Below are 20,433 nucleotides of genomic sequence, written 5' to 3' on the forward strand. Positions count from 1 at the left end.
TTATCCCCCCTCTATGAGAGAGGTGCTTATAGTCCTTATTCTAAAACCACATAAGGACCTGCTTCGCTGTGACTACAGACCCATTTATTTAATAAATGTTGATGTTAAGATCTTAGTGAAAGTCCTAGCAAATCGCCTAAATACAGTGATTGCACAGCTAGTAAGAGGCAACCAGGAATGGATTAATGCCTGCAAGGTCCACTAGAATGAACATTCAGAGGCTTTTTCAAAATCTGCAGTACCCTCATGATCACTCACACACACACACACGCACACGAGTCATTGTCTCTTTAGATACCTGTAAAGCTTTTGATAGTGTTGAATGGCCCTACCTCTTTCGTATATTACTATATGGCTTTAACCAAGGAATGATCACCTGGGTGCGACTCCTATATACCAACCCCATTGCTAGAATCCAGTGAATAACCAAATTTCAGTTACCTTTCTGATCTAGCGAAAGGCACTCGACAGGGGTGTCCATTGTCCCCCACTCTTATTTGCTTTAGCTACTGAACCCCTGGCCATCCGTATTCAGAATTCCTCCATCATACGAGGCCTTACTATTGGCACAATAGAGGAACGTATTTCCTTATGCGTTGATGACACACATATATCTGGTGGATCCCAATGAATCCCTATGCTGTTTATTGTTAAAAGAAGCAATCATATTCTTGTCCTTTAAAACCCTTCTTAGTATTGTCTATAGACACCAAGTACCCCCCTGCAAAGGCACTGCAATTCAATGAACATCCCTTTCCCTTTTTCTTATCATTGTGACCTGTATTTCTACATCTCAATGGACTGCTTCCCCAAATAATCCCCTGTGGTTTAACCCCACGATCTCTGAGCTACTCAATATTCCCGATCCACAGAGGTGGTCGTCTCGGGGAGTCAAATATTTATGTAATTTATACACCCCACAGGGGTTTAAGTCTGTCTCACATCTTCAGGAACTTTAACCTTCCCCCTACTTACTTATTCTACCATCATCAGTTACACTATGCTATTAGAACACAATTTGGCTTCTTAAAGCGGGGTTCCACCCAAATTTTGAACAATATCTGTATGTATTCTCTTCCTTGCCTAGATGCTGACATGCCGTTTAAAAAAATTTTAATCGCCGTAATGACCTTTTATTTTTCTATTCTTCTTTGCACTTCCTGGTTCTCCTCCCGTGGGAGTAGGCGTGTTTCTAGCCTCTCCTAGACTCCTGGGAGCTAGTCTCAGGCTTCCCAGGATGCCACTGAGCATGTGCGGGAATGAGCGGTGAATGCTGGGAGCACAGCATTCACCACATCCAGGAAATAAATGCTTGTGGGCTTCAAATGCCCACAATGAAGATGGAAACCGCCTGCAGTGAATAATATAAGTTATTCTTTCCGACAAAATCTGACACAGGCGGACATATTACATACAATATGTGAGTATGTAATGCTGAGAAGAAAAGTTTGTGAATGAACTCATAAAAAAAAAAAACGATAGATAGGTGGACCCCCACTTTAACCACACCACTGATAATTACACCCCTTGAGAAGCTAATGCGATGACCGGATTCTACATAATTGATTTCTGAATATTATTACACCTTAATGACAGATTTCAACAATAGATTCTCTATTACCCAGAGCAAGATGGTCCTCCCAGGACGTCCAGCTCACAGATTCTGATTGGTCTGAATTTATTAATACTTACAAAACACGATCTTGTCCTGCAAAGGGATATCTCTTCCTATACTGACCACCTGGCTATTTAATGATATTCTTCCTCTGTATAGGCTTACTTTTGAACTTTTATTAATTATGGAATACGTGGCTTTCTAGTCCACAAACACTTATCCCTCTCTAGACCCAGGTTACATGGTACGGATATGCCCTGTTTTCTGCAGTGGACTATTCTGCACTTTGTTTTGTAGTACCCATAAGAACTGCTACATGAAAAGACATGGGAAATGCTGTATGTATGTATGTTTGTTTGTATTGCCTTTATTGTTTTTTTTGGTACTTTTATATGTACAATCAATGAAAAAATCTAAGAAACTTAAAAAAACCTATCTTCGTAAAGAAGAACAAGGAGTCCTTTAATTGATGGTTTGGCCCCTACAGAGCCCAACCTCAACATCATTGAGTCTGTCTGGGATTACATGAAGAGACAGAAGGATTTGAGGTGGCCTACATGTACCGAAGATCTGTGGTTAGTTCTCCAAGATGTTTGGAACAACCTACCTGCCCAGTTCCTTTAAAAACTGTGTGCAAGTATACCTAGAAGAACTGATGCTGGTTTGAAGCCAAAAGGGTAGTCATACCAAATATTGATTTCATTTAGATTTTTCTTCTATTCGCAATTAAGATATATATTTTTGAAAGCATTCTTCACACCTGCCTAAAGCTTTTACACAATACTGAATATACAGTACACACACACACAGTATATACTGTATATAACAGGTAAGTTTTTGAAATGACCTACACTTGTAAAATACAATAAAAGTCAGATGAAAGACTCTAATAAAAAGCCAGACACAGTTTTTAATTACGGTTAGATCTGGCTTTTCTAGATCTACGGCAGCAGCAGACCATTCTCTGCCAGTCACTAATGGGAAAGTCTCAAACTGGTTGGAAAACCTTGTTTAATTGTTATTCTTTAGGAGCTTTCTCTGCCCACTCCCCTTCTTGCTCTCTGCCCCATTATCATTCGCATACATTCATGCAAGAGTGGTGTAGATGTTTATATGACAGCCAGAAGACATATCTATGAAAAGTTACATTGTACCTGGACATTAACTGCTTCTTGTAAACCTATGAACACCTTAAGTTCAGCTATTCCACAGTACTTGAGGGCCCATAAGGGTTATGCCCCGTACACATGGTCGGATTTTCTGACGGAAAATGTGTGATAGGACCTTGTTGTCGGAAATTTGGACCGTGTGTAGGCTCCATCACACATTTTCCATCGGATTTTCTGAGAGCAGGCTATAAAATTTTCCGACAACAAAATCCGTTGTCGGAATTTCCGATCGTCTGTACACAAATCCGATGCACAAAGTGCCATGCATGCTCAGAATAAATAAAGAGATGAAAGCTATTGGCTACTGCCCTGTTTATAGTCCCGACGTACGTGTTTTACGTCACCGCGTTCAGAATGATCGGATTTTCCGACAACTTTGTGTGACCGTGTGTATGCAAGACAAGTTTGAGCCAACATCCGTCGGAAAAAATCTTAGGATTTTGTTGTCGGAATGTCCGATCAATGTCCGACCATGTGTACGGGGCATTACTGTCAAGGAGGCAAAGGCAGAAAAGCAGTAACAAACTAGGTTAGTGGTGATAATGTCAGTCTACATCCAGCGAACAAAAATTAGATGATCTGTGGTGGGAAGTTCACACGCTGAGGTTTGGCAGTACAATTGTACTGCTGTATTCTTTTTGCCACAAGACTTATACAGGGTCTTATATAGGGTTAGGGTGGAGGGTTACTTTTTTTTACTTCACAAATTTTTATTTGAGTTTTACAAAATTAGAAAGTTAGAGAATAGAACACATGGACAGCCTTATGCAATGGTTATTAAACAAACAAGGACCAAAGAATTTCTCACTGTAAGCTATCAGAGGTCTCATTGCAGAGGACATACCAGTTGCAAAGATAAGCTAATAAAAACCTCCATGTAACCGTAAATGAAAAAAAAAAAAAAAACCTGAGAGAGGGGAAGATAGGAAAAAGTCACAGAAGAAAAGGGAGAAGTAAGAGAGGCAGAAAGGATCAAGGATAAAAGAGGAGACCTAGGGATCACAGTCATAGTCAGCAGCTGGCAATTACATTTGGGAAGGAGATAGAGGTACCTTCATATAGGTCACCCAGGATTCCCAAGTTTGCTCAAACAGAGCTCATTTATCATTAATCACACTAGCAACCCATTCATGCAGCATAATCTAGGAAACCTTTTTTTAAAAACGGCAGATTAGTGATTTTGGCTGCCAAAAATACAAAGTAAACCAAGCGCCACATAGGGCGTGATAATCCTGGCGGGGAGTCATTGAGCAAAGCAACGTGAACCTGTTGAGCCATCGGGGGAACCTGTCAATCTGCAAAGCATACAGAAGAGTTGTTCCAAAAACTGCAGATCCTAGTGCATTCCCACCAAATGTGGAGCATAGTGCCATGCAGGGAGCAGCCGATGAAGTACGATTCCATTGGGTACATTCTGGCCAGATGAGCAGGGACCAGGGTGGAGGGTTACTTTTAACCTCCCTGGCGGTATGATTATTTCGGATTTTAGGTGCTGAAAGCGGTACAATTATTTTGCATGGAAATTTGGCGTTTTATATTGTAGGTCTGTAAATCTTAACAATAACACACTTAAATCTGTCCAAACCAGAGTCTAGTAGATATCCCGGGTATGATAAAGTTTGAAACACAAAAACATAAATTATAATATAATAAATAAAAATAAATAATAAAAAAAAAAATAAAAAAAAATAGTAATAAAATAAATTTCCCCACAATTCACTATCGCTCAATTCTGCAAGTGTTCTAATTTACTATCGCTGTTTTCTAGCTGGTCTAAAGCCACTTTTGACGTAAAGGGACACTTTTTGGTTGCTATGGACAATCTCCAGTTTCCAGGCAGAAAGAACAGCGTATATCATGTAAAACTGCATGCAGGGCATGGGCCAAAGCACTGGGGACAAAAGGGATGTGAAATCATTTCATACAGTACTGTAATCTGTAAGATTACAGTACTGTATGTGTTATGATTTTTACTTTTTTTTTAATTTGCCGCCAGGCTCCGCCCCCGTGCGTCGCGCCGCTTGCAGGGAACGGAGCCTGGCACAGAGAGGCTTCGGAGGAGTACGGAGCCCTCGGACACTGCAGGGAACATCGCAGGATCCCGGGGACAAGGTAAGTAACGCCGCCCCAGGATCCTGCAATGCGATCCCGAGTGTGGCTCGGGGTTACCGCTAATGGGACTGAATTTTAACCCCGAGCCACACTCGGGAAAACCGCCAGGGAGGCTAAAGGTTAGATTATGGGTTCTGGTAGGTTAGGTGTTCACTTTGCAGTTAGGTTAGCATTTGAAGTTTAAATGTTAGGAGGCAGCCAGACTGTCTCTTGCACTGGTCAACAAAATGCTTCTGGAAAAAAATTGGCCAGGTAGGTCCCAAGCAAAATTATATTATATTATATATATATATATGGCCTCTCCTGTGTAGGTTTACTGATTCTTTCTAAATAATGTCTTGGATCTTCAATAATACACTATATTTGAGCAGAAACGTCTGTCTCTAGCTGTAGACTTTAATAGACAAAGTATAACATAAAGACAGTTAAGACCCTTTCACCAACCTAAAATTATTACCAGTAAAAGCACAGAAAAACCAAATACTTTAAATGCTTACTTACAATGTTTTTCCTTTCCAATATTTATTTTTGCAGGAGGAATACTTTTGTCAAAATGGTCTGGTATCAGGGTCTCTTTAGGTTTTACATACACTTTGCAAAAAGGGAACACTTGTATTAAAAGGAGAGACATATTCAAAATATCCTCTAGAAAATCAGTTAAGCAATAACGTGTTCTTTCAAGGTATAAAATACTTGTAGTTGTAAGTCATTTAGACGCTGATGTTGAAGCTTGTTGGGAAGTCTATAACAGCTAGTATATATAGAGGCACAGAAGGCGTTTTGGTAAATAGAATTATTTAATTGTCTGCTTCATCTTCACTGGATGCCTCAGAGGTATCAGTAGAGTTGCTTTCACTGTCATCAGTATCACTGCTATCACCATCTTCATTAGTATCTTCACTGTCTCCATCATTGCTGGTATGGTCTTCTTCTAGAATATATTGAACAGTGACGATTATATAATAGTAAATCTTCTCTGTTCCTGGCTATGTTAAAATCATCACTCCCTGCCTTTGTAGCTTGTACCGATGTTAAAATATGACTTATAATCTCAGCAGTTCACAAAAGCCCATCTGATATTGTGCTTAGTTTAAAAAATATTTTCTGGGACACATTTAAAATGAAGAAAAGATGACTGATATCAGCATATGCATGTTTTACCCGTGATTGGTATTTTTTTTTCTTTATTTCCATTCAGTATCATAGACCGTTTGCAGAAACACGCTAAAGGCAGCCTATTCAACTGTATGGACAGTGGCATTCCGAAGCATGTCCACAAGATTCACATGAAGTAAACATTGCCCCAATCTGTACAGGCCAAGGTAGTAAAATCATGTTTTTTCACCATAGGAGAACAGTGTGTAAATATAACATTCTGTTGAGGAGGGTGAGTAAAACAGCACCTAAGCTTTCAATGATTAGGCTAAAGCAGGGTATATGACCTAATATAAAATACTTACTGTATTTATTGGCGTATAACACTCACTTTTTCACCATGAAAATTGGCTGCAAATAGCGTGTGCGTGTTATACGCCAATACTTCAATGTTAGCTGCCTCGGAGGGGACAGGGAGGGGGTGAGACGAGCGCCGACAGATTATATACAGTGAGAATCTCCTGTTTACTTGGCGGCCTCTGTAATAGGAAGTCCCGTCTCCTGGGCTGCCATTGGACCACTGTTCTGTCTATGATAGGAGATTCTCACTGTATGTAATCTGTCGGCGCTTGTTCCGCCCCCCTCCCTGTCACCTCTGGGCTGCAGATGGGCATCAATCATGGCAATGGTGAGGCTGTTTCATTGATGGCAATGGTGAGGCTGTTTCATTGATGTGGACTGATGAGACTGCATTGATGGCACTTGTGAGGCTGCAGATGGGCATTGATCAGGCTGCATTGATGGCAATGGTGAGGCTGCAGATGGACACTGACCCTTATTTTGCTTCAAAGTTCCTTATTTAAAAGTTTTTTTCCTGACACTTCCCTCTTAAAATGAATGTGCGTGTTATACGCCTGTGCGTGTTATACGCCGATAAATATGGTAATTGTTAAACTAAACAGAATTGTTCACCATCTCAAAGCTAGAAAAAAAAAAAAAATTTTAACAAACATATAAACATTCCACACTTTTACCATTCTGCAGCATTTTCTGAATCAGCGGTGAAAATTCTTTTGCTTCTGGATTTTCTGGCTCATATATCAGTACTAAAATATGCAAACAAATATTTAAAATACATTAGTAGGAAAGCACAATAATAACTATACAATATAAACTGCCTTTACAAAGTGAAATAACATATATATATATATATATATATATATATATATATATATATATATATATATATATATATATATATATATATATATATATAGCGTGGCTTAAAGGGGGTGTGGCTCAAAGGGGTGTGGTTAGAGTCTGAGATGAACGAGGGATGGAGGAAGAGAAAGACAGCAGGCTCATATCCTACACCACAATAGAAATATGTGCATTTCAGAAAGTTTAACAATCAGCAGATAAAGATACTCCAAACACCTGGTGTTAGTGCTTCAATCATCCCGGGACCATGGTTGTTGTGGTGTCAGGATGATTGAAGCGCATTATTACTATTATTACATTGTAATATAAAATGAAATAGTTCAACTCTGCATAATGCAGAATCAGTGGGAGCCCTGAGCGTGTCACTTGCCACGTCGCCTGCCACCAGATGCCATCAGGTGTCCCCATCAGAGTCCCTCTTTACACCAGGCATTCCCAACCAAGTCTCTCCTTACATCAGGTGTCCCCAGCGGAGTCCCTCCTTACATCAGGCATTCCCAGAAGAGTCCCTCCTTACATCAGGCATTCCCAGTAGTCTCTTCTTACATCAGGTGTCCCCCAGCAGTGTCCCCCTTACATCGGGTGTCCCCCAGTAGAGCCCCTTTGCATCAGGTGTCCCCCAGTGGAGCCCCCTTTGCATTAGGTGTCCCCCAGTGGAGCCCCCCTTACATCAGGTATCCCCCAGCGGTGTCCCACTTACATCAGGTATCCCCCACTGGAGTCCCACTTACATCAGGTATCCACCAGTGGCGTCCCCCTTACATCAGGCATCCTTCAGCGGTGTCCCCCTTACATCAGGTACCCCCCAGTGGAGCTCCCCCTTACATCAGGTATTCCCCAGCGGAGCCCCCCCTTACATCAGGTATCCCCCAGCCAGTGAAGCCACCTTTACATCAGGTATTCCCCAGCGGTGTCCCCTTACATCAGGTGTCCCCCAGTGGAACCCCCTTTACATCAGGTATCCCCCAGTGGAGTCCCCCTTACATCAGATATCTCCCCGCAGGGTCCCCCTGTGGAGACCCCCCTTACATCAGGTAACCTCCAGTGCTGTCCCCCTTACATCAGGTATCCCCCAGTGGAGCTACCCCTTACATCAGTTATCCCCCAGCGATACCCCCTTACATCAGGTATTCCCCAGCGATGTCCCCTTTACATTAGGTATCCCCCATTGGAGCTCCCCCTTACATTAGGGATCCACCCAGCAGAGCCCCCCCTTATATAAGGTATCCCCCAGCGGTGTACCCCTTACATCAGGTATCCCCCAGTGGAGCCCCCCTTACATCAGGTATCCCCCAGTGGAGCCCCCCTTACATCAGGTATCCCCCAGTGGAGCCCCCTGACATCAGGTATCCCCCAGCGGTGTACCCCTGACATCAGGTATCCCCCAGCGGTGTCCCCCTGACATCAGGTATTTTCCAGTGGAACTCCCCCTTACATCAGTATCCCCCAGTGGTTCCCCCCCCCCCTTACATCAGAGTTATCCCCCAGCAGCGGAGACTCTCTCCGCCGCTGTTACATTAGACCAGAAGGAAGTAACAGGCAGAGTGGAAAAAAATAGAGACGGAGCCGGCTGGGTGGCTGCCAATAGAAATTGAGCTGCGGCGCCGCCCACTCTCCGCCCTGTGGCCTTTCCCCCAACAGGTCACAGACAGACCGGCAACGGGCCGGGGGGTGGGCGGCGCTGCAGCTCAACTTTCTATTGGCAGCCATGCGACCTCCTGTTTGTTCTCGCCATTCTGGTCTTCTATAAAATGGCGGCGGGCAGAGGCATGGTCTCCGCTGGCCGTGGACCTCTAGCGGCGGTGGCGAAAAATCAGGAAAACACGAGTTTCTCCCAGGAAACGCCAAAACCAGGAAAAAGGTCTAAATCCCAGGAATGTCCCGGGAAATTCAGGACAGTTGGCAAGTATGCAAGGAGCATACAGAAAGAGAGACGAGAGAGAGAGACGAGAGCGAGAGAGAGACAACAGATGGGGGGGGGGAGACACATCAGATAGAGAGAGAGAGAGAGACATCAGACAGAGGGAAAGAGGGAGACATCAGATGGGGGGGGGAGAGAAAGAGAAAAAGAGAGAGAGAGAGAGACATCAGATAGAGAGAGGGGGGGGAGAAGAGAGGGAGACAGACACACACATCAGAGAGAGAGAGAGAGAGAGAGAGAGAGAGAGACACACACACACACACATCAGCGAGACACACACACACATCAGAAAGAGAGAGAGAGAGAGAGACACACACACATCAGAGAGAGACATCAGAAAGAGACACACACACTTTAGAGAATACAGAGAGAGAGAAAGATCAGAGAGAGCGAGAGAGAGAGAAAGGCATCAGAGAATACATAGCTAGATTCTGATTAGGTGGGAGGGGAATAGTGTGATGTTAGGTCTCCACCCCCCGAGCTTTGGCGTTATGCCACTCCCACAGATGGGCAGATTTCTGAGGGCTACAACTAAATGAGGATGACTTTTTGAGAGTTACACATAATGTGAATTAGGTTATAACAGTGTTTCTCAACTCCAGTCCTCAAGGCGCACCAACAGGTCATGTTTTCAGGATTTCCCTCAGATGAAACAGCTATGGTAATTACTAAGGCAGTGAAACTGATCAAATCACCTGTGCAAAATAGTGGAAATCCTGAAAACATGACCTGTTGGTGTGCCTTGAGGACTGGAGTTGAGAAACACTGGGTTATAACAGCATTGGGGTTTATTTACTAAAGCTGTAGAGTGCAAAATCAGGCTCACTTCTGCATAGAAACTAATCAGCTTCCAGGTTGTATTGCCAAAGCTTAATTGAACTAGCTGAGGTTAGAAGCCGATTGGCTACCATTCACAGCTTAACCAGATTATGAGTGCACCAGCTTTTGTAAATCTCCGACAATATCTACTAAACTGTGCAAAAGAATGGTGTTTTGGGTTTACAACCACTTCAAGGAAAGTTTGTCATAATGTGCTAGTATGCAATGTATACTAGAACATTATAACATTATCCTGCAGGTGCCCAATTTTTTTTTCTATTGGTTTTCCAATGCTTTAAAGAGCAACTGTCCCTTGAATTCTGCTGTGAAGCCATCATCTCCGGGAGTGTCGATCTCCTGTGTCCTCACCAGGGCTCTGTGACTTCTCTCACTAACCTCCATGTCACTACTATGTTCTGTATTGACATAAAGCTTAGTAGGAGGATCCAGTGAATGTTTAGGGGGATCAAAAGTGATTGATACTCTTGGAAGTCTCAAGTCAGCATTGGGGGGGATTCCTTTTCAATGGATTGTTTTTTTGGCGGCTTGGGCAGCAGGAAAAAAAAAAGTATTTACATTCTTCTTTAAAGGGAGATGCTTTATTTGAATTTTGAGATTGATGAAGGAGTTTCTTTAACTATTCCAAATTAATACAAATTTTATCTGAGAAGCTGCTATGATTCAGTTTACACCACAACATTCTGTTCACATTTCAACCATTCACTTGAACATGCCATTGCTACAGCTCAGCTAAAAGACAAAGAGCATGAAATAATAAATTAGAATAGTTTATGGACAATCTGTCTTGGGCTTATCTGGTAATTTGAATAGCCAGTCTTTTCTGGTCTAAAGGCTTACTTATGAAAAATCTATATTTGGCTTTATTTACATTGCCTGTGACCACTACCACTAGGAGAAATTTGATAAAGAGAGCTTGGACTTTTTAGGCACAACAACACAAAGGTTAAAAAATAGAAATGTATTTAGAAAAAATGACAAAACATATATAAAATCACACTGATAAATTGAACCAATGAGAAGAATATATAGCTAAATACAACCGACTTATCACTACATGGAATCTGACAACAAATAAATTTGCTGTATAGTAACGGTGAATCCAAGAGTACGGTTATATTGCAATGAAGTAACATCTTGCACTACATGTTACGCGCCTTGCGCTTCTTCAGGAACATTTGAGTAACTATTTAAATATAGAGAAAGAAAATGCATAAGCAACATATAATAAATACAAGCATTTAACAATTAATACGGTCTTCCATTTCACCCATCCCCCCATGAGGTGGGTAGCCCATAAGGCGACCACGCAGACAATAAAGGCAAACCAGGCAACTATGGGGGCGTGCATAACATGATAAGCGTAAAAGTAATGTATATATAATGTATAGTGTATAGATATACTTTAGTGCATAAAGTAAATCAATTGGGTATACACCCAGTATTTACAATGAACTATAAAACACAGGTTCACAGCTAAAAGTGACGCAGACAAATTACAGAATGGCTGCTGAGGGGTCAGAAAATCCCATCAGAGGGTACAGATCTATGACAGACAATGCTGAGTAGGTAAAAAAATGGCAAAATAATCATAACTAGATGTGCCACAGCAAAAACATCGCAAACTCACCCGTTGTTAACACGACCACGATGTTCACAAATGGGAGGAGGTATAGAGCTGAAGGTAGATGCAGTGAAGTGGCAGGGAAAGGTGAAGAATTATTTTCTCCCAATTTCCATGCGGATTGCGACACATGGGGGGTTGTGTTGTACATCTCATGTCCTGTAAATGTGTAGCCTTTTATGTGGGGAAAACAGCCAGGCATTTTCGTTCAAGAATCACGTCTACTACTCAGCTAATGGTAAAATGTTAACTGCTGTGAGTAGACACCTGGATCTCTACCTTAAATTTGACGTGTCCTTGGTATCTTTCATTGCCCTGGCTGTGATCCCCAAAGATCGGGGGGGGGGGGGGGGGGGGATTGGGACAAATTCATTCTCCAGAGGGATACTATCTGGATTGAGCGCCTCAATGCCACACATGCCGCTGGCATTAATGAGGCCCAATCGTACAAACCATTTCTTTAAATTCCCTGCACGACTCTCACATTCCTGACACTCTTTACATCCCTCATCGGATAGAATCTCCACCTATTTAAGATTTTGATTGTTTTGGTCATTATTCTTGTTTCTCTGTCTAATCAATTTTTTCAGTTCATATAAAATGTGATTCTAATACTCATTAATAATTACTTCTACTTCCAACTCCAAATAATAGGTGCCTCTGACCTGTCCTTTCATTGACATATCCTGCACACATCCAAGCCCTCAAAAGATTGGCAATTTAGTTTTGCCTCCATTTCATGCTCTTCCCCATTATATACATATTCTTTTTTTAATTTAGAGTATTGTTAAAGCATACTATATGAGTGAATTACATTAGACTGTCACTCCATTGGACATTTTGAGCATTTTATTTTATGTTTATATTTACCTATTATTACCATCATTATTCTTATTTGTTACCTCTATTGATTGTTACTGGTCTTCCGTTTTCTCTCCCCCCCCCCTCCTTCTGGTGGTTGCTCCTTGTTGTCCACCATAGGCATTTTTTGTCTTTATCCCAGCACCATGTGGTCGCCCAGCGCCGTATCCTGCATATACATTTGCAGTGTGCGGCGTGCAGAGGACCAGTTGGGAGGCCTTTGTTCTCACTCCCCTTTACGCAACTGCCCGCCGGCCACTCGTGTCCCACACTGTGTTACCTTCTACTGCGCAGGCGCGTCTATGTGGACTGGGCGCATGCACAGTGACGTTCTACGGCCGGTCTGGATGATGTCACCTCGGCTCTCATGCCGATTGGTTGATCACAGACGGGATGTGCGTACATAGGCACGCTGGCTCGGCGTCTCATTGAGTCACACACACTTAGTGTGTCACTACACAGGTGGCTGCACATTTTGGGGGATCTCCCTGGCAAAGGTATTTCATTTTATTTCTCTGCATTAAGTCTGGTCCTTTTTCTATCATCTCTACAACATGGCTTAAACAATCCCTCTTTTTATTGTTAGACTATCCGGCATTATACTCAGCAGCGTTTAACTTTCTGGGGGGGGTCTGCGATCAATTACTTTGTGTAAATTTGTGGCCAGAGGCATAGCTTGAAGCTTGTGGGCCCTGATGCAAAAGTTGACCCCCCCCCCCCACTACCACCCACCACTTCCACCGTGTGTGCAGATACACCCACCGCATGCCAAGATACTCAAAGTGGCTTAAGAATTTTGAGTTTTCAGAGTTCCTCCTTACATTAGAGGACAGGGTTTACCCCTGGAGAATCAGAGGACAGGGATCACCCCTGGAGAATCAGAGGACAGGGATCACCCCTGGCAGGTCAATTGTCACAGCTCCTTTCCCATTACAGCACTGTAAACAGCTCCTCACCCCCCACAATACACAAGGCTGAAATCACATTCCTTTACACACAGTGTCAGTCTTCACAGGGTGTATCTGGCTTTTATGTTGCCGTTCTGACCTGTGAAATTCTCTGGTTGGAATGGCAGTATAGTTGCAGTAGGCAAATACACCCTATGCAGATCATAGCTGACTGGCTGTGTTGTAAAGGAATGTGATTTCAGCCCTGCGGAGGAGGAGCAGTATAGAGTGCTGTAATGAGAAAGAAGCTCAGCAGTGGGAATAGCATCCAGGGTGGAGGGGGTGGTCAGGGGGCTTTGGGGGGGCAAAGCAAAATCTGGAGCCTGCAGCCCCTTAGGGGCTCCCCGAGAAGGTGTTAAGGGATTTGTTTTAGCAATTTCCGAAGGTTTCTCTGTCAGTGTTGGCAGGTGTTGGGGGAAGGTCACCTCCCAGAGGTGTGTGTCTTTTCCCCAGTTGTCAGGGAAGTGGGGTAAGCAGACATCCCTGAGTGGGTGTACAGAGAATCCAGCTAGTGACTAGAAGACACTGAGCGGTGTCCTACCTCACCAGTGACATCGGTCCCATCCTGGCTAGTATCTCCTCCTCTTAACTCGCTGAGCTTGGTTACCATTCCATGTTGCCAGCACACAGCACAGACACTTCCCCATCCTAGGCTGTTCTCACCCCATGCTCCTCTCCATTCAGGAAATGGCTCAGAGCTTCTCCCCAGCCAATGAGAACAGAGGGGTGTGGAATGTGGAAGGCAAAGTGGAAGCCCAGTACTGGAGCGTGGCTGTGGGGCCCTACGGCAGATCGGAGCTGGACTTTGTGGAGGATATGATAATATGACAGGGAGGCCTGCAGGGGCCCCCTGTAGCTAGGGGCAGGGTTGCGATTGTGACCCCTGCAACCCCTTATGCTATGCCCATGTTTGTGACAATGTTTACTATGAGGGGGGATTTGTGCTAGCGCTCATTTCTTCACCTTTCTCTGCCACTTCACTGCATCTACCTTCAGCTCTATACCTCCTCCCATTTGTAAACATTGGTCGTGTTTACAACGGGTGAGTTTGCAATGTCTTTGCTGTTGCACATCTAGTTATGATTAATTTGCCATTTTTTTACCTACTCAGCATTGTCTGTCATAGATCTCTACCCTGATGGGATTTTCTGACCCCTCAGCAGCCGCTCTGTAATTTGTCTACATCGCTTTTAGCTGTGTGCCAGGGTTTTATAGTTCATTGTAAGTACTGGGTGTATACCCAACTATATAAACACAAAGAAGATTGCGCAAACTGATGCAACCAAATATGTGAAAAAGGTGCAACACATTACCAAATAAATTAATCTCTGATGTGAAAAAAATTACAACACATTAAGAATTGAATAAAGGCCATTAAATTAATCTATGATAAATAAATTAAAGTGAATAAAGGATAAACATCCCAAAAAAATCAAAAATATCCACACAAATATTTATGTTGTTGTGTCAAAAAGTGTCCAAACTGCAACAAAATAACAAAGTGCAAAAAAACACAAGGAGGCTTTTGATGCCGCCCCTCACACTCTGCAAAGTGATCCTGTGTTTCAACTCTGGAAGGTGAACATACAATCAAATGGAGCCAGATGGCCTCTTACCGAATCTGATGGACCCCAGGTAATAGGGATCAAACTCGCCTGGCAACACACTGTAGTGATTCACCCGATCGGCTGCAGGGATTGGGTCAGCGGCTCTTTCTCGTCAGGAACACAAAGATGAAACGATCACTCCGTGCACTCTGACAACTACAGCAATCAGCTGTGATACTTCCACATGGCCTGCTCAGAAGGGATGGCGGCTCTCTCCCGTAATGAATGACAGGATGAAGCTGATAAACTTTCCTTTTGTTCCCTTTACAGACTCCTCTGCGCCAAAGTATCCCACCATCAGTGGGCCCCACACCATCCACAGAATGGAAGATCCCACCTCTCTAAACCATGGGAGAAATACACTCCTCTATATGGGAGAACTAAAGGATTACTGTGTTGTAATTTTTTTTCACATCAGAGATTCATTTATTTAGTAATATGTTGTACCTTTTTCACATATTTGGTTGCATAAGTTTGCGCAATCTTCTTTGTGTTTATATAATTTGTCTGAATTAAGTATTTAGTTTTGTCAGAGGATAGCAGCATTCACTCAATATTTAACATTTTTTATCATGTTTTTCACCTACTTTGTTTAGTTATTACACACATGGGTGGTTGGGTTAGCGCAGATTAATTAACATACACGTGTATACCCAATTGATTTACTTTATGCACTAAAGTGTATCTATACACTATACATTATATATACATTATTTTTCTGCTTATTATCATGTTATGCATGCCCCCATAGTTGCCTGGTTTGCCTTTATTGTCTGTGTGGTCGCCTTGTACCCACCTCATGGGGGATGGGTGAAATGGAAGACCGTATTAATTGTTAAATGTTTGTATTTATTATATGTTGCTTATGCATTTTCTTTCTCTATATTTAAACAGTTACTCAAATGCTCCTGAAGAAGCGCAAGGCGCTTAACATGTACTGCAAGATGTTACTTCATTACAATATAATCGTACTCTTGGATTCACCGTTACTATACAGCAAATCTATTTGTTGTCAGATTCCATGTAGCGATAAGTCGGTTATATTTAGCTATATATTCTTTTCATTGGTTCATTTTTATCACTGTGATTTTATATATGTTTTGTCATTTTTTCTAAATAAATTTAAAAAGTCCAAGCTCTCTTTTTTGAATTTCTCCTAATCTCAATGGGACGTGGCACCTTATATCTATGTAGTGTCCACAGTACCACTCTGTGTTGATACAATAACCCCTCCTTTTTTCAGTGCTACCACTAGGCAACCTAGAAAGCCACCTAGGGCGCAGCCATGGCTGCTGGCTTTCTTACTTTCTACCGGCTTCCTAACACACCGCTGGCTACCCCACACAGTCCACCAGAAGACTGCATCCTGCTGCTCGCTGCTGTTGAACACACCTCCGTGACTTGTACCTACATATTGTGTATGTGATTTGTTCCTATTGAGGCCATACTTCAATAGGAAAAATCACATATACAATATGCAGTAATGAAAGTGCATGCCGATAAAACAAAACAACAGAATCAAAGAATTTTACAGACATAGTGTTTGGGGTCCGGGTACTCCACTGTACCCAGGACCTGCCCAACTACAGATTAATGGATAACCTTAGAATTTGGACGAGCCACCGCCACCTTGTTCATGTGAATATGGCTTCCATAGTTCTACTCTCTATATACACGGTGGAACTCTGTACAGGTGGCTGTCCCCTTCCGCAAGCAATGGTGGTGTTTGGGCACCTGCAAATTGTCCCAGACAGCAGTCTCATACCACTGCTGCCACTGTGCTGCTAAGGTACGAAAAAAAGCTTCCAGGACATAGGGGAACTCTACTCATAGAGTTCCCTAACGTCCCTGATTATCTGCTGCTGGAGCCACGTCAACCGCTTGAGGTGGCAGTTCTGCCCCTGTCCTGGGGGCAGGTAGGATGGTGGGCATTGGGGGGTCTCCAGGACACTTGTTTTCTCCTCCCCTTCTGCCTCCTTCGATTCATGTAAGGAGAGTGCCAGGTATCCCAGGGGTTAAGGACCTTGTGATAGCGCCTCCTCTTAGGCAAAACAGCTGTGAGGATCGGTGAAGATGTTGCAGGTAAAGTGAAGTGAGCCTTTAGGGACGCCCCACAAAGCCCCAGGCCACTCATAGAGCTCCTCACTAGGGCCTGAAGGCCTACACACCACCATGAACTGTGGTGGTTCCTTGGCGGGTAGGGCAGATGGCTGTAGCTACAATGGTCCTAAAGAACCACTAACCTCTGCTGAATATGCTGGTGTAGATGGCAGTGCCTCAATCGCCTCCACAGATGGTACTTCTGATGCAGGCTCTTGACAGAGCTCGAGCCTGGTGGCACTGGGGGAGCGTTCATCCACATGGTCCATGGGGGAGCCCTGGAGGGTGCTTTCCTCCTCCTCCTCCTCCTCCACCAGGTCTGGACAGCCCAGGTGTTGCTCTGAAGAGGACGTGGCCATGGTGGTGACATGGTGGTGACATGGTGGTGACCTTAGCAGCAATTGTCCATAGTGCATGGTGTCTTGGCAGGGTACCAGGGAGTCACACGGAGCCTCCCTGACTTAAAGCACCTCGGCACTCCTCACAACAGACCCAGGATGTGAGAGTCGATCTCAGGGCTCCGCATTCATACAGAGACCAAGGTTTCTGTGATCTCAGTGCGGCACACCACCAGACCCCTTCTGGGCATCACACGAAGTCCAGTGTCCAGGTAATGTAAAGCAGGACCGTTTCACCCGAGCGACAGGCAGTTTCAATAGTTTCTACTGTTTTTAAAAAATGTTAAGTTTTATTTTTTTTTTGGGGGGGGGGTTGCAAGTAGCTGGTCTTGCATATGGCGCAAAATAGTCTAGCACCAGCCCTGCCTGTGACTGACACTCTAGCTTGAGTGCAGGGGTAAGAAGTAGCCTGCAGTTTGACATCTTGCAGGACCTTACACTTTTTCCCAGCTTCTGAGTGTGCCTTGTGTGGGGTCAGACAGTTAATAGGGCAGAAATGGATAGGTTAAAATCACCTTTCATGCTCTGACTTAAAGGATATGTAAACCCAACATTTCACATTCTTTACATGTGTCTGCTGTACCATGTACTTTTATGAAAAAGTATCCTGTTCTCTTTATATTGTTTTATTGGTGTAAAATACCGGGTGTTCCTGCCACCGCTTTCCTATTAAAAACTGATCACACTAGACAGGAGAGCACAGCAAAGTCAGTATTCTGGCTGTGGTGGGAACTTAGACTGCTCTCCTCCAATGATCTGATCAGGCTTGTGCTGACAGCACCCCCCCCCCTGCAAAGCCATTCACTGGGAAGACCAGCGTGCTGCTGTTTTTCCTCTCCTAGCTTTCTGAGCTCCTTTTGCAACTGAAAACTGAGTATGTGGTCACTTATAAAAACTGGAAAAAACTGTGTTTATAATTTTTCTTTTTAATATGTATACACAAATGTTTTGCCTTTCATTAAACTGAATGGATTTTTTTTACATTGTGCGGGTTTACATATACTTTAAAGTTTAAGAATCAGATGCATATGAAGTAATATAAAAAAGAAAAACTAATTTAAATCTTTCATGAATTACTCTACACAAAGCAGCATAGCTGTGAATGGTTTTAAATAATACCAGAGAAAGAGGGAGAGAGAAAGGGATGTAGAGGACAGAGATACAGGAGGAGAAATAAAATTGTATAAAGTGCATGCATACTCTACAAATATTTCATTACATGATGTCTGTTATATTCATATAATGTTAGACTAGGCATTTACTGTAGGTGCTATATGCATTTAAATGTTTTAAGAACAACTAAATACTTACTCATTTGACAAAGCTTCCACGCCATTTTATAATCCTCATCCATTACAGCCTTAATAAACTGAAAAAAAAAAAAAAAAAAAAAAAAAAACTGTAAACGAACATCAAATTAGTCACTATAACATTTGTTTAAAGCAAGCATCTTATGCCCTAAATTTAAGGTAAAGAGGTTTTCTGGGTATTGCTTTTCTGTGCCAAAATAAAGTTTAAAATACGCTATATGCCTTGACTCCTTGCCTTAATCTAACAGGTAATCTATCCCTTCTGTTGTGCCCTAAATACCCCAAATGTTAACTTAACCCCTCAAAATAAAACTAAGTACCTAACCTCCACCTATAGCTAACCATTCATAATACAATCGAACTGTAAAACTTTCTTTAGATCAGGGGTGCTCAACCTGTGGCCCTCGGTGCCCTTTGATGTGGCTCTCGACCTCAAACCAAGAAAGCGCCTGCCAACTTGCCATCCCAAAGGCTCCTCTGTAGCACTGGCTCCCAGGTGGAGTGATACCAAGTGCACTTTGCCTGGGACCTTTCTAGCAGCCTGGAGAGCGATGCCAGCAGAAGCTGGAAGAGGAAAACAAAGTCAGTGTATTGAACAACACATACACTGCACTTTTGTAATGGGAATATTAGCTCCTATAAAAGGGTTAACAACTATTAGGTTGCTTTCTCACTGATCTGAGGGTGCAGGGCAGTGCACCTGCGACTTGACTGCAGGTTAGCTGCGATTTACCATAGACTTCTATTATATCTTGCGGGTGTGGTGTACTTTATGCAATCAGGAGTTTTGGGGCGCTGTCAGAAAATGCACCACACCCGGGTAAACCGCAGCACATCAGTGTGAAATTAGCCTTTTAAGGGGGCCCAGGACAGTAAGGGCTTGCTTGACTGGATACAAATTGATTATATCGTTTAAGTAGGTCCTCATATTGCATAGGATTGGTTAGTGTACAGGAAATTGTACAAAGAATTGTATTGTGTATAGTAAGCTTAAAAATAGGATTTAGCTTACCTGTAAAATCCTTTTCTTGGAGTACATCACGGGACACAGAGCACCATAGTAATTACTATGTGGGTTATAGACCACCTTCAGGTGATGGACACTGGCACACCCTAAACAGGAAGTTGCCTCCCTATATAACCCCACCCATACCGGGAACACCTCAGTTTTTGTAGCAAAGCAATATACACATACATATACACCAAAAGAAGAGGGGAGGGACCTCTGTGTCCCGTGATGTACTCCAAGAAAAGGATTTTACAGGTAAGCAGTTATAAAAATCCTATTTTCTTTATCTTACATCACGGGACACTGAGCACCATAGTAATTACTATGTGGGACGTCCCATAGCAATTCTATCTGAGGGGAGGGAGACACAACCCGTAGGGCGCCAACAGACTTGAGGACTTATACTGCTGCCTTTAGCAAACTGCGCCCAAAGGCGATATCCTCATGCCCTTTTTTACATCCACTTGATAAAATCTGGTGAATGTATGGACTGCAGACCAAGTTGCGACCTTGCAGATCTGAGCCATGGAAGCTTGGTGATGCACTGCCCCAGAAGCATTAACTGCTCTAGTGGAGTGCGTTTTGACATGAAAAGGTGAAATCTTAC

The 20,433-nt window shown here is 43.1% G+C and overlaps 1 protein-coding gene across 3 annotated transcripts in view; it reads right to left on the bottom strand.

The window, feature by feature from the left end:
• Window positions 1-5,018: 5,018 nt before the first annotated feature.
• ERICH2 (glutamate rich 2) overlaps window positions 5,019-20,433 on the bottom strand; it is a 66,270-nt gene continuing 50,855 nt past the window's right edge. The window contains exons 13-15 of one of the 3 annotated variants that reach the window (XM_073633932.1): window positions 18,819-18,876; window positions 7,026-7,097; window positions 5,019-5,827 (exon numbers count right to left, since the gene is read on the bottom strand). In XM_073633932.1, the coding sequence (XP_073490033.1) occupies window positions 5,694-5,827; window positions 7,026-7,097; window positions 18,819-18,876 (264 nt within the window). In that variant the 3' untranslated portion in view covers window positions 5,019-5,693. The remainder of the gene's footprint in view (window positions 5,828-7,025; window positions 7,098-18,818; window positions 18,877-20,433) is intronic. The other 2 variants (XM_073633931.1, XM_073633930.1) reach the window with 2 other exon arrangements.

The sequence above is a fragment of the Aquarana catesbeiana genome, linkage group LG06, assembly GCF_042186555.1.
Source record: "Aquarana catesbeiana isolate 2022-GZ linkage group LG06, ASM4218655v1, whole genome shotgun sequence".
Lineage (NCBI taxonomy): Eukaryota > Metazoa > Chordata > Amphibia > Anura > Ranidae > Aquarana > Aquarana catesbeiana.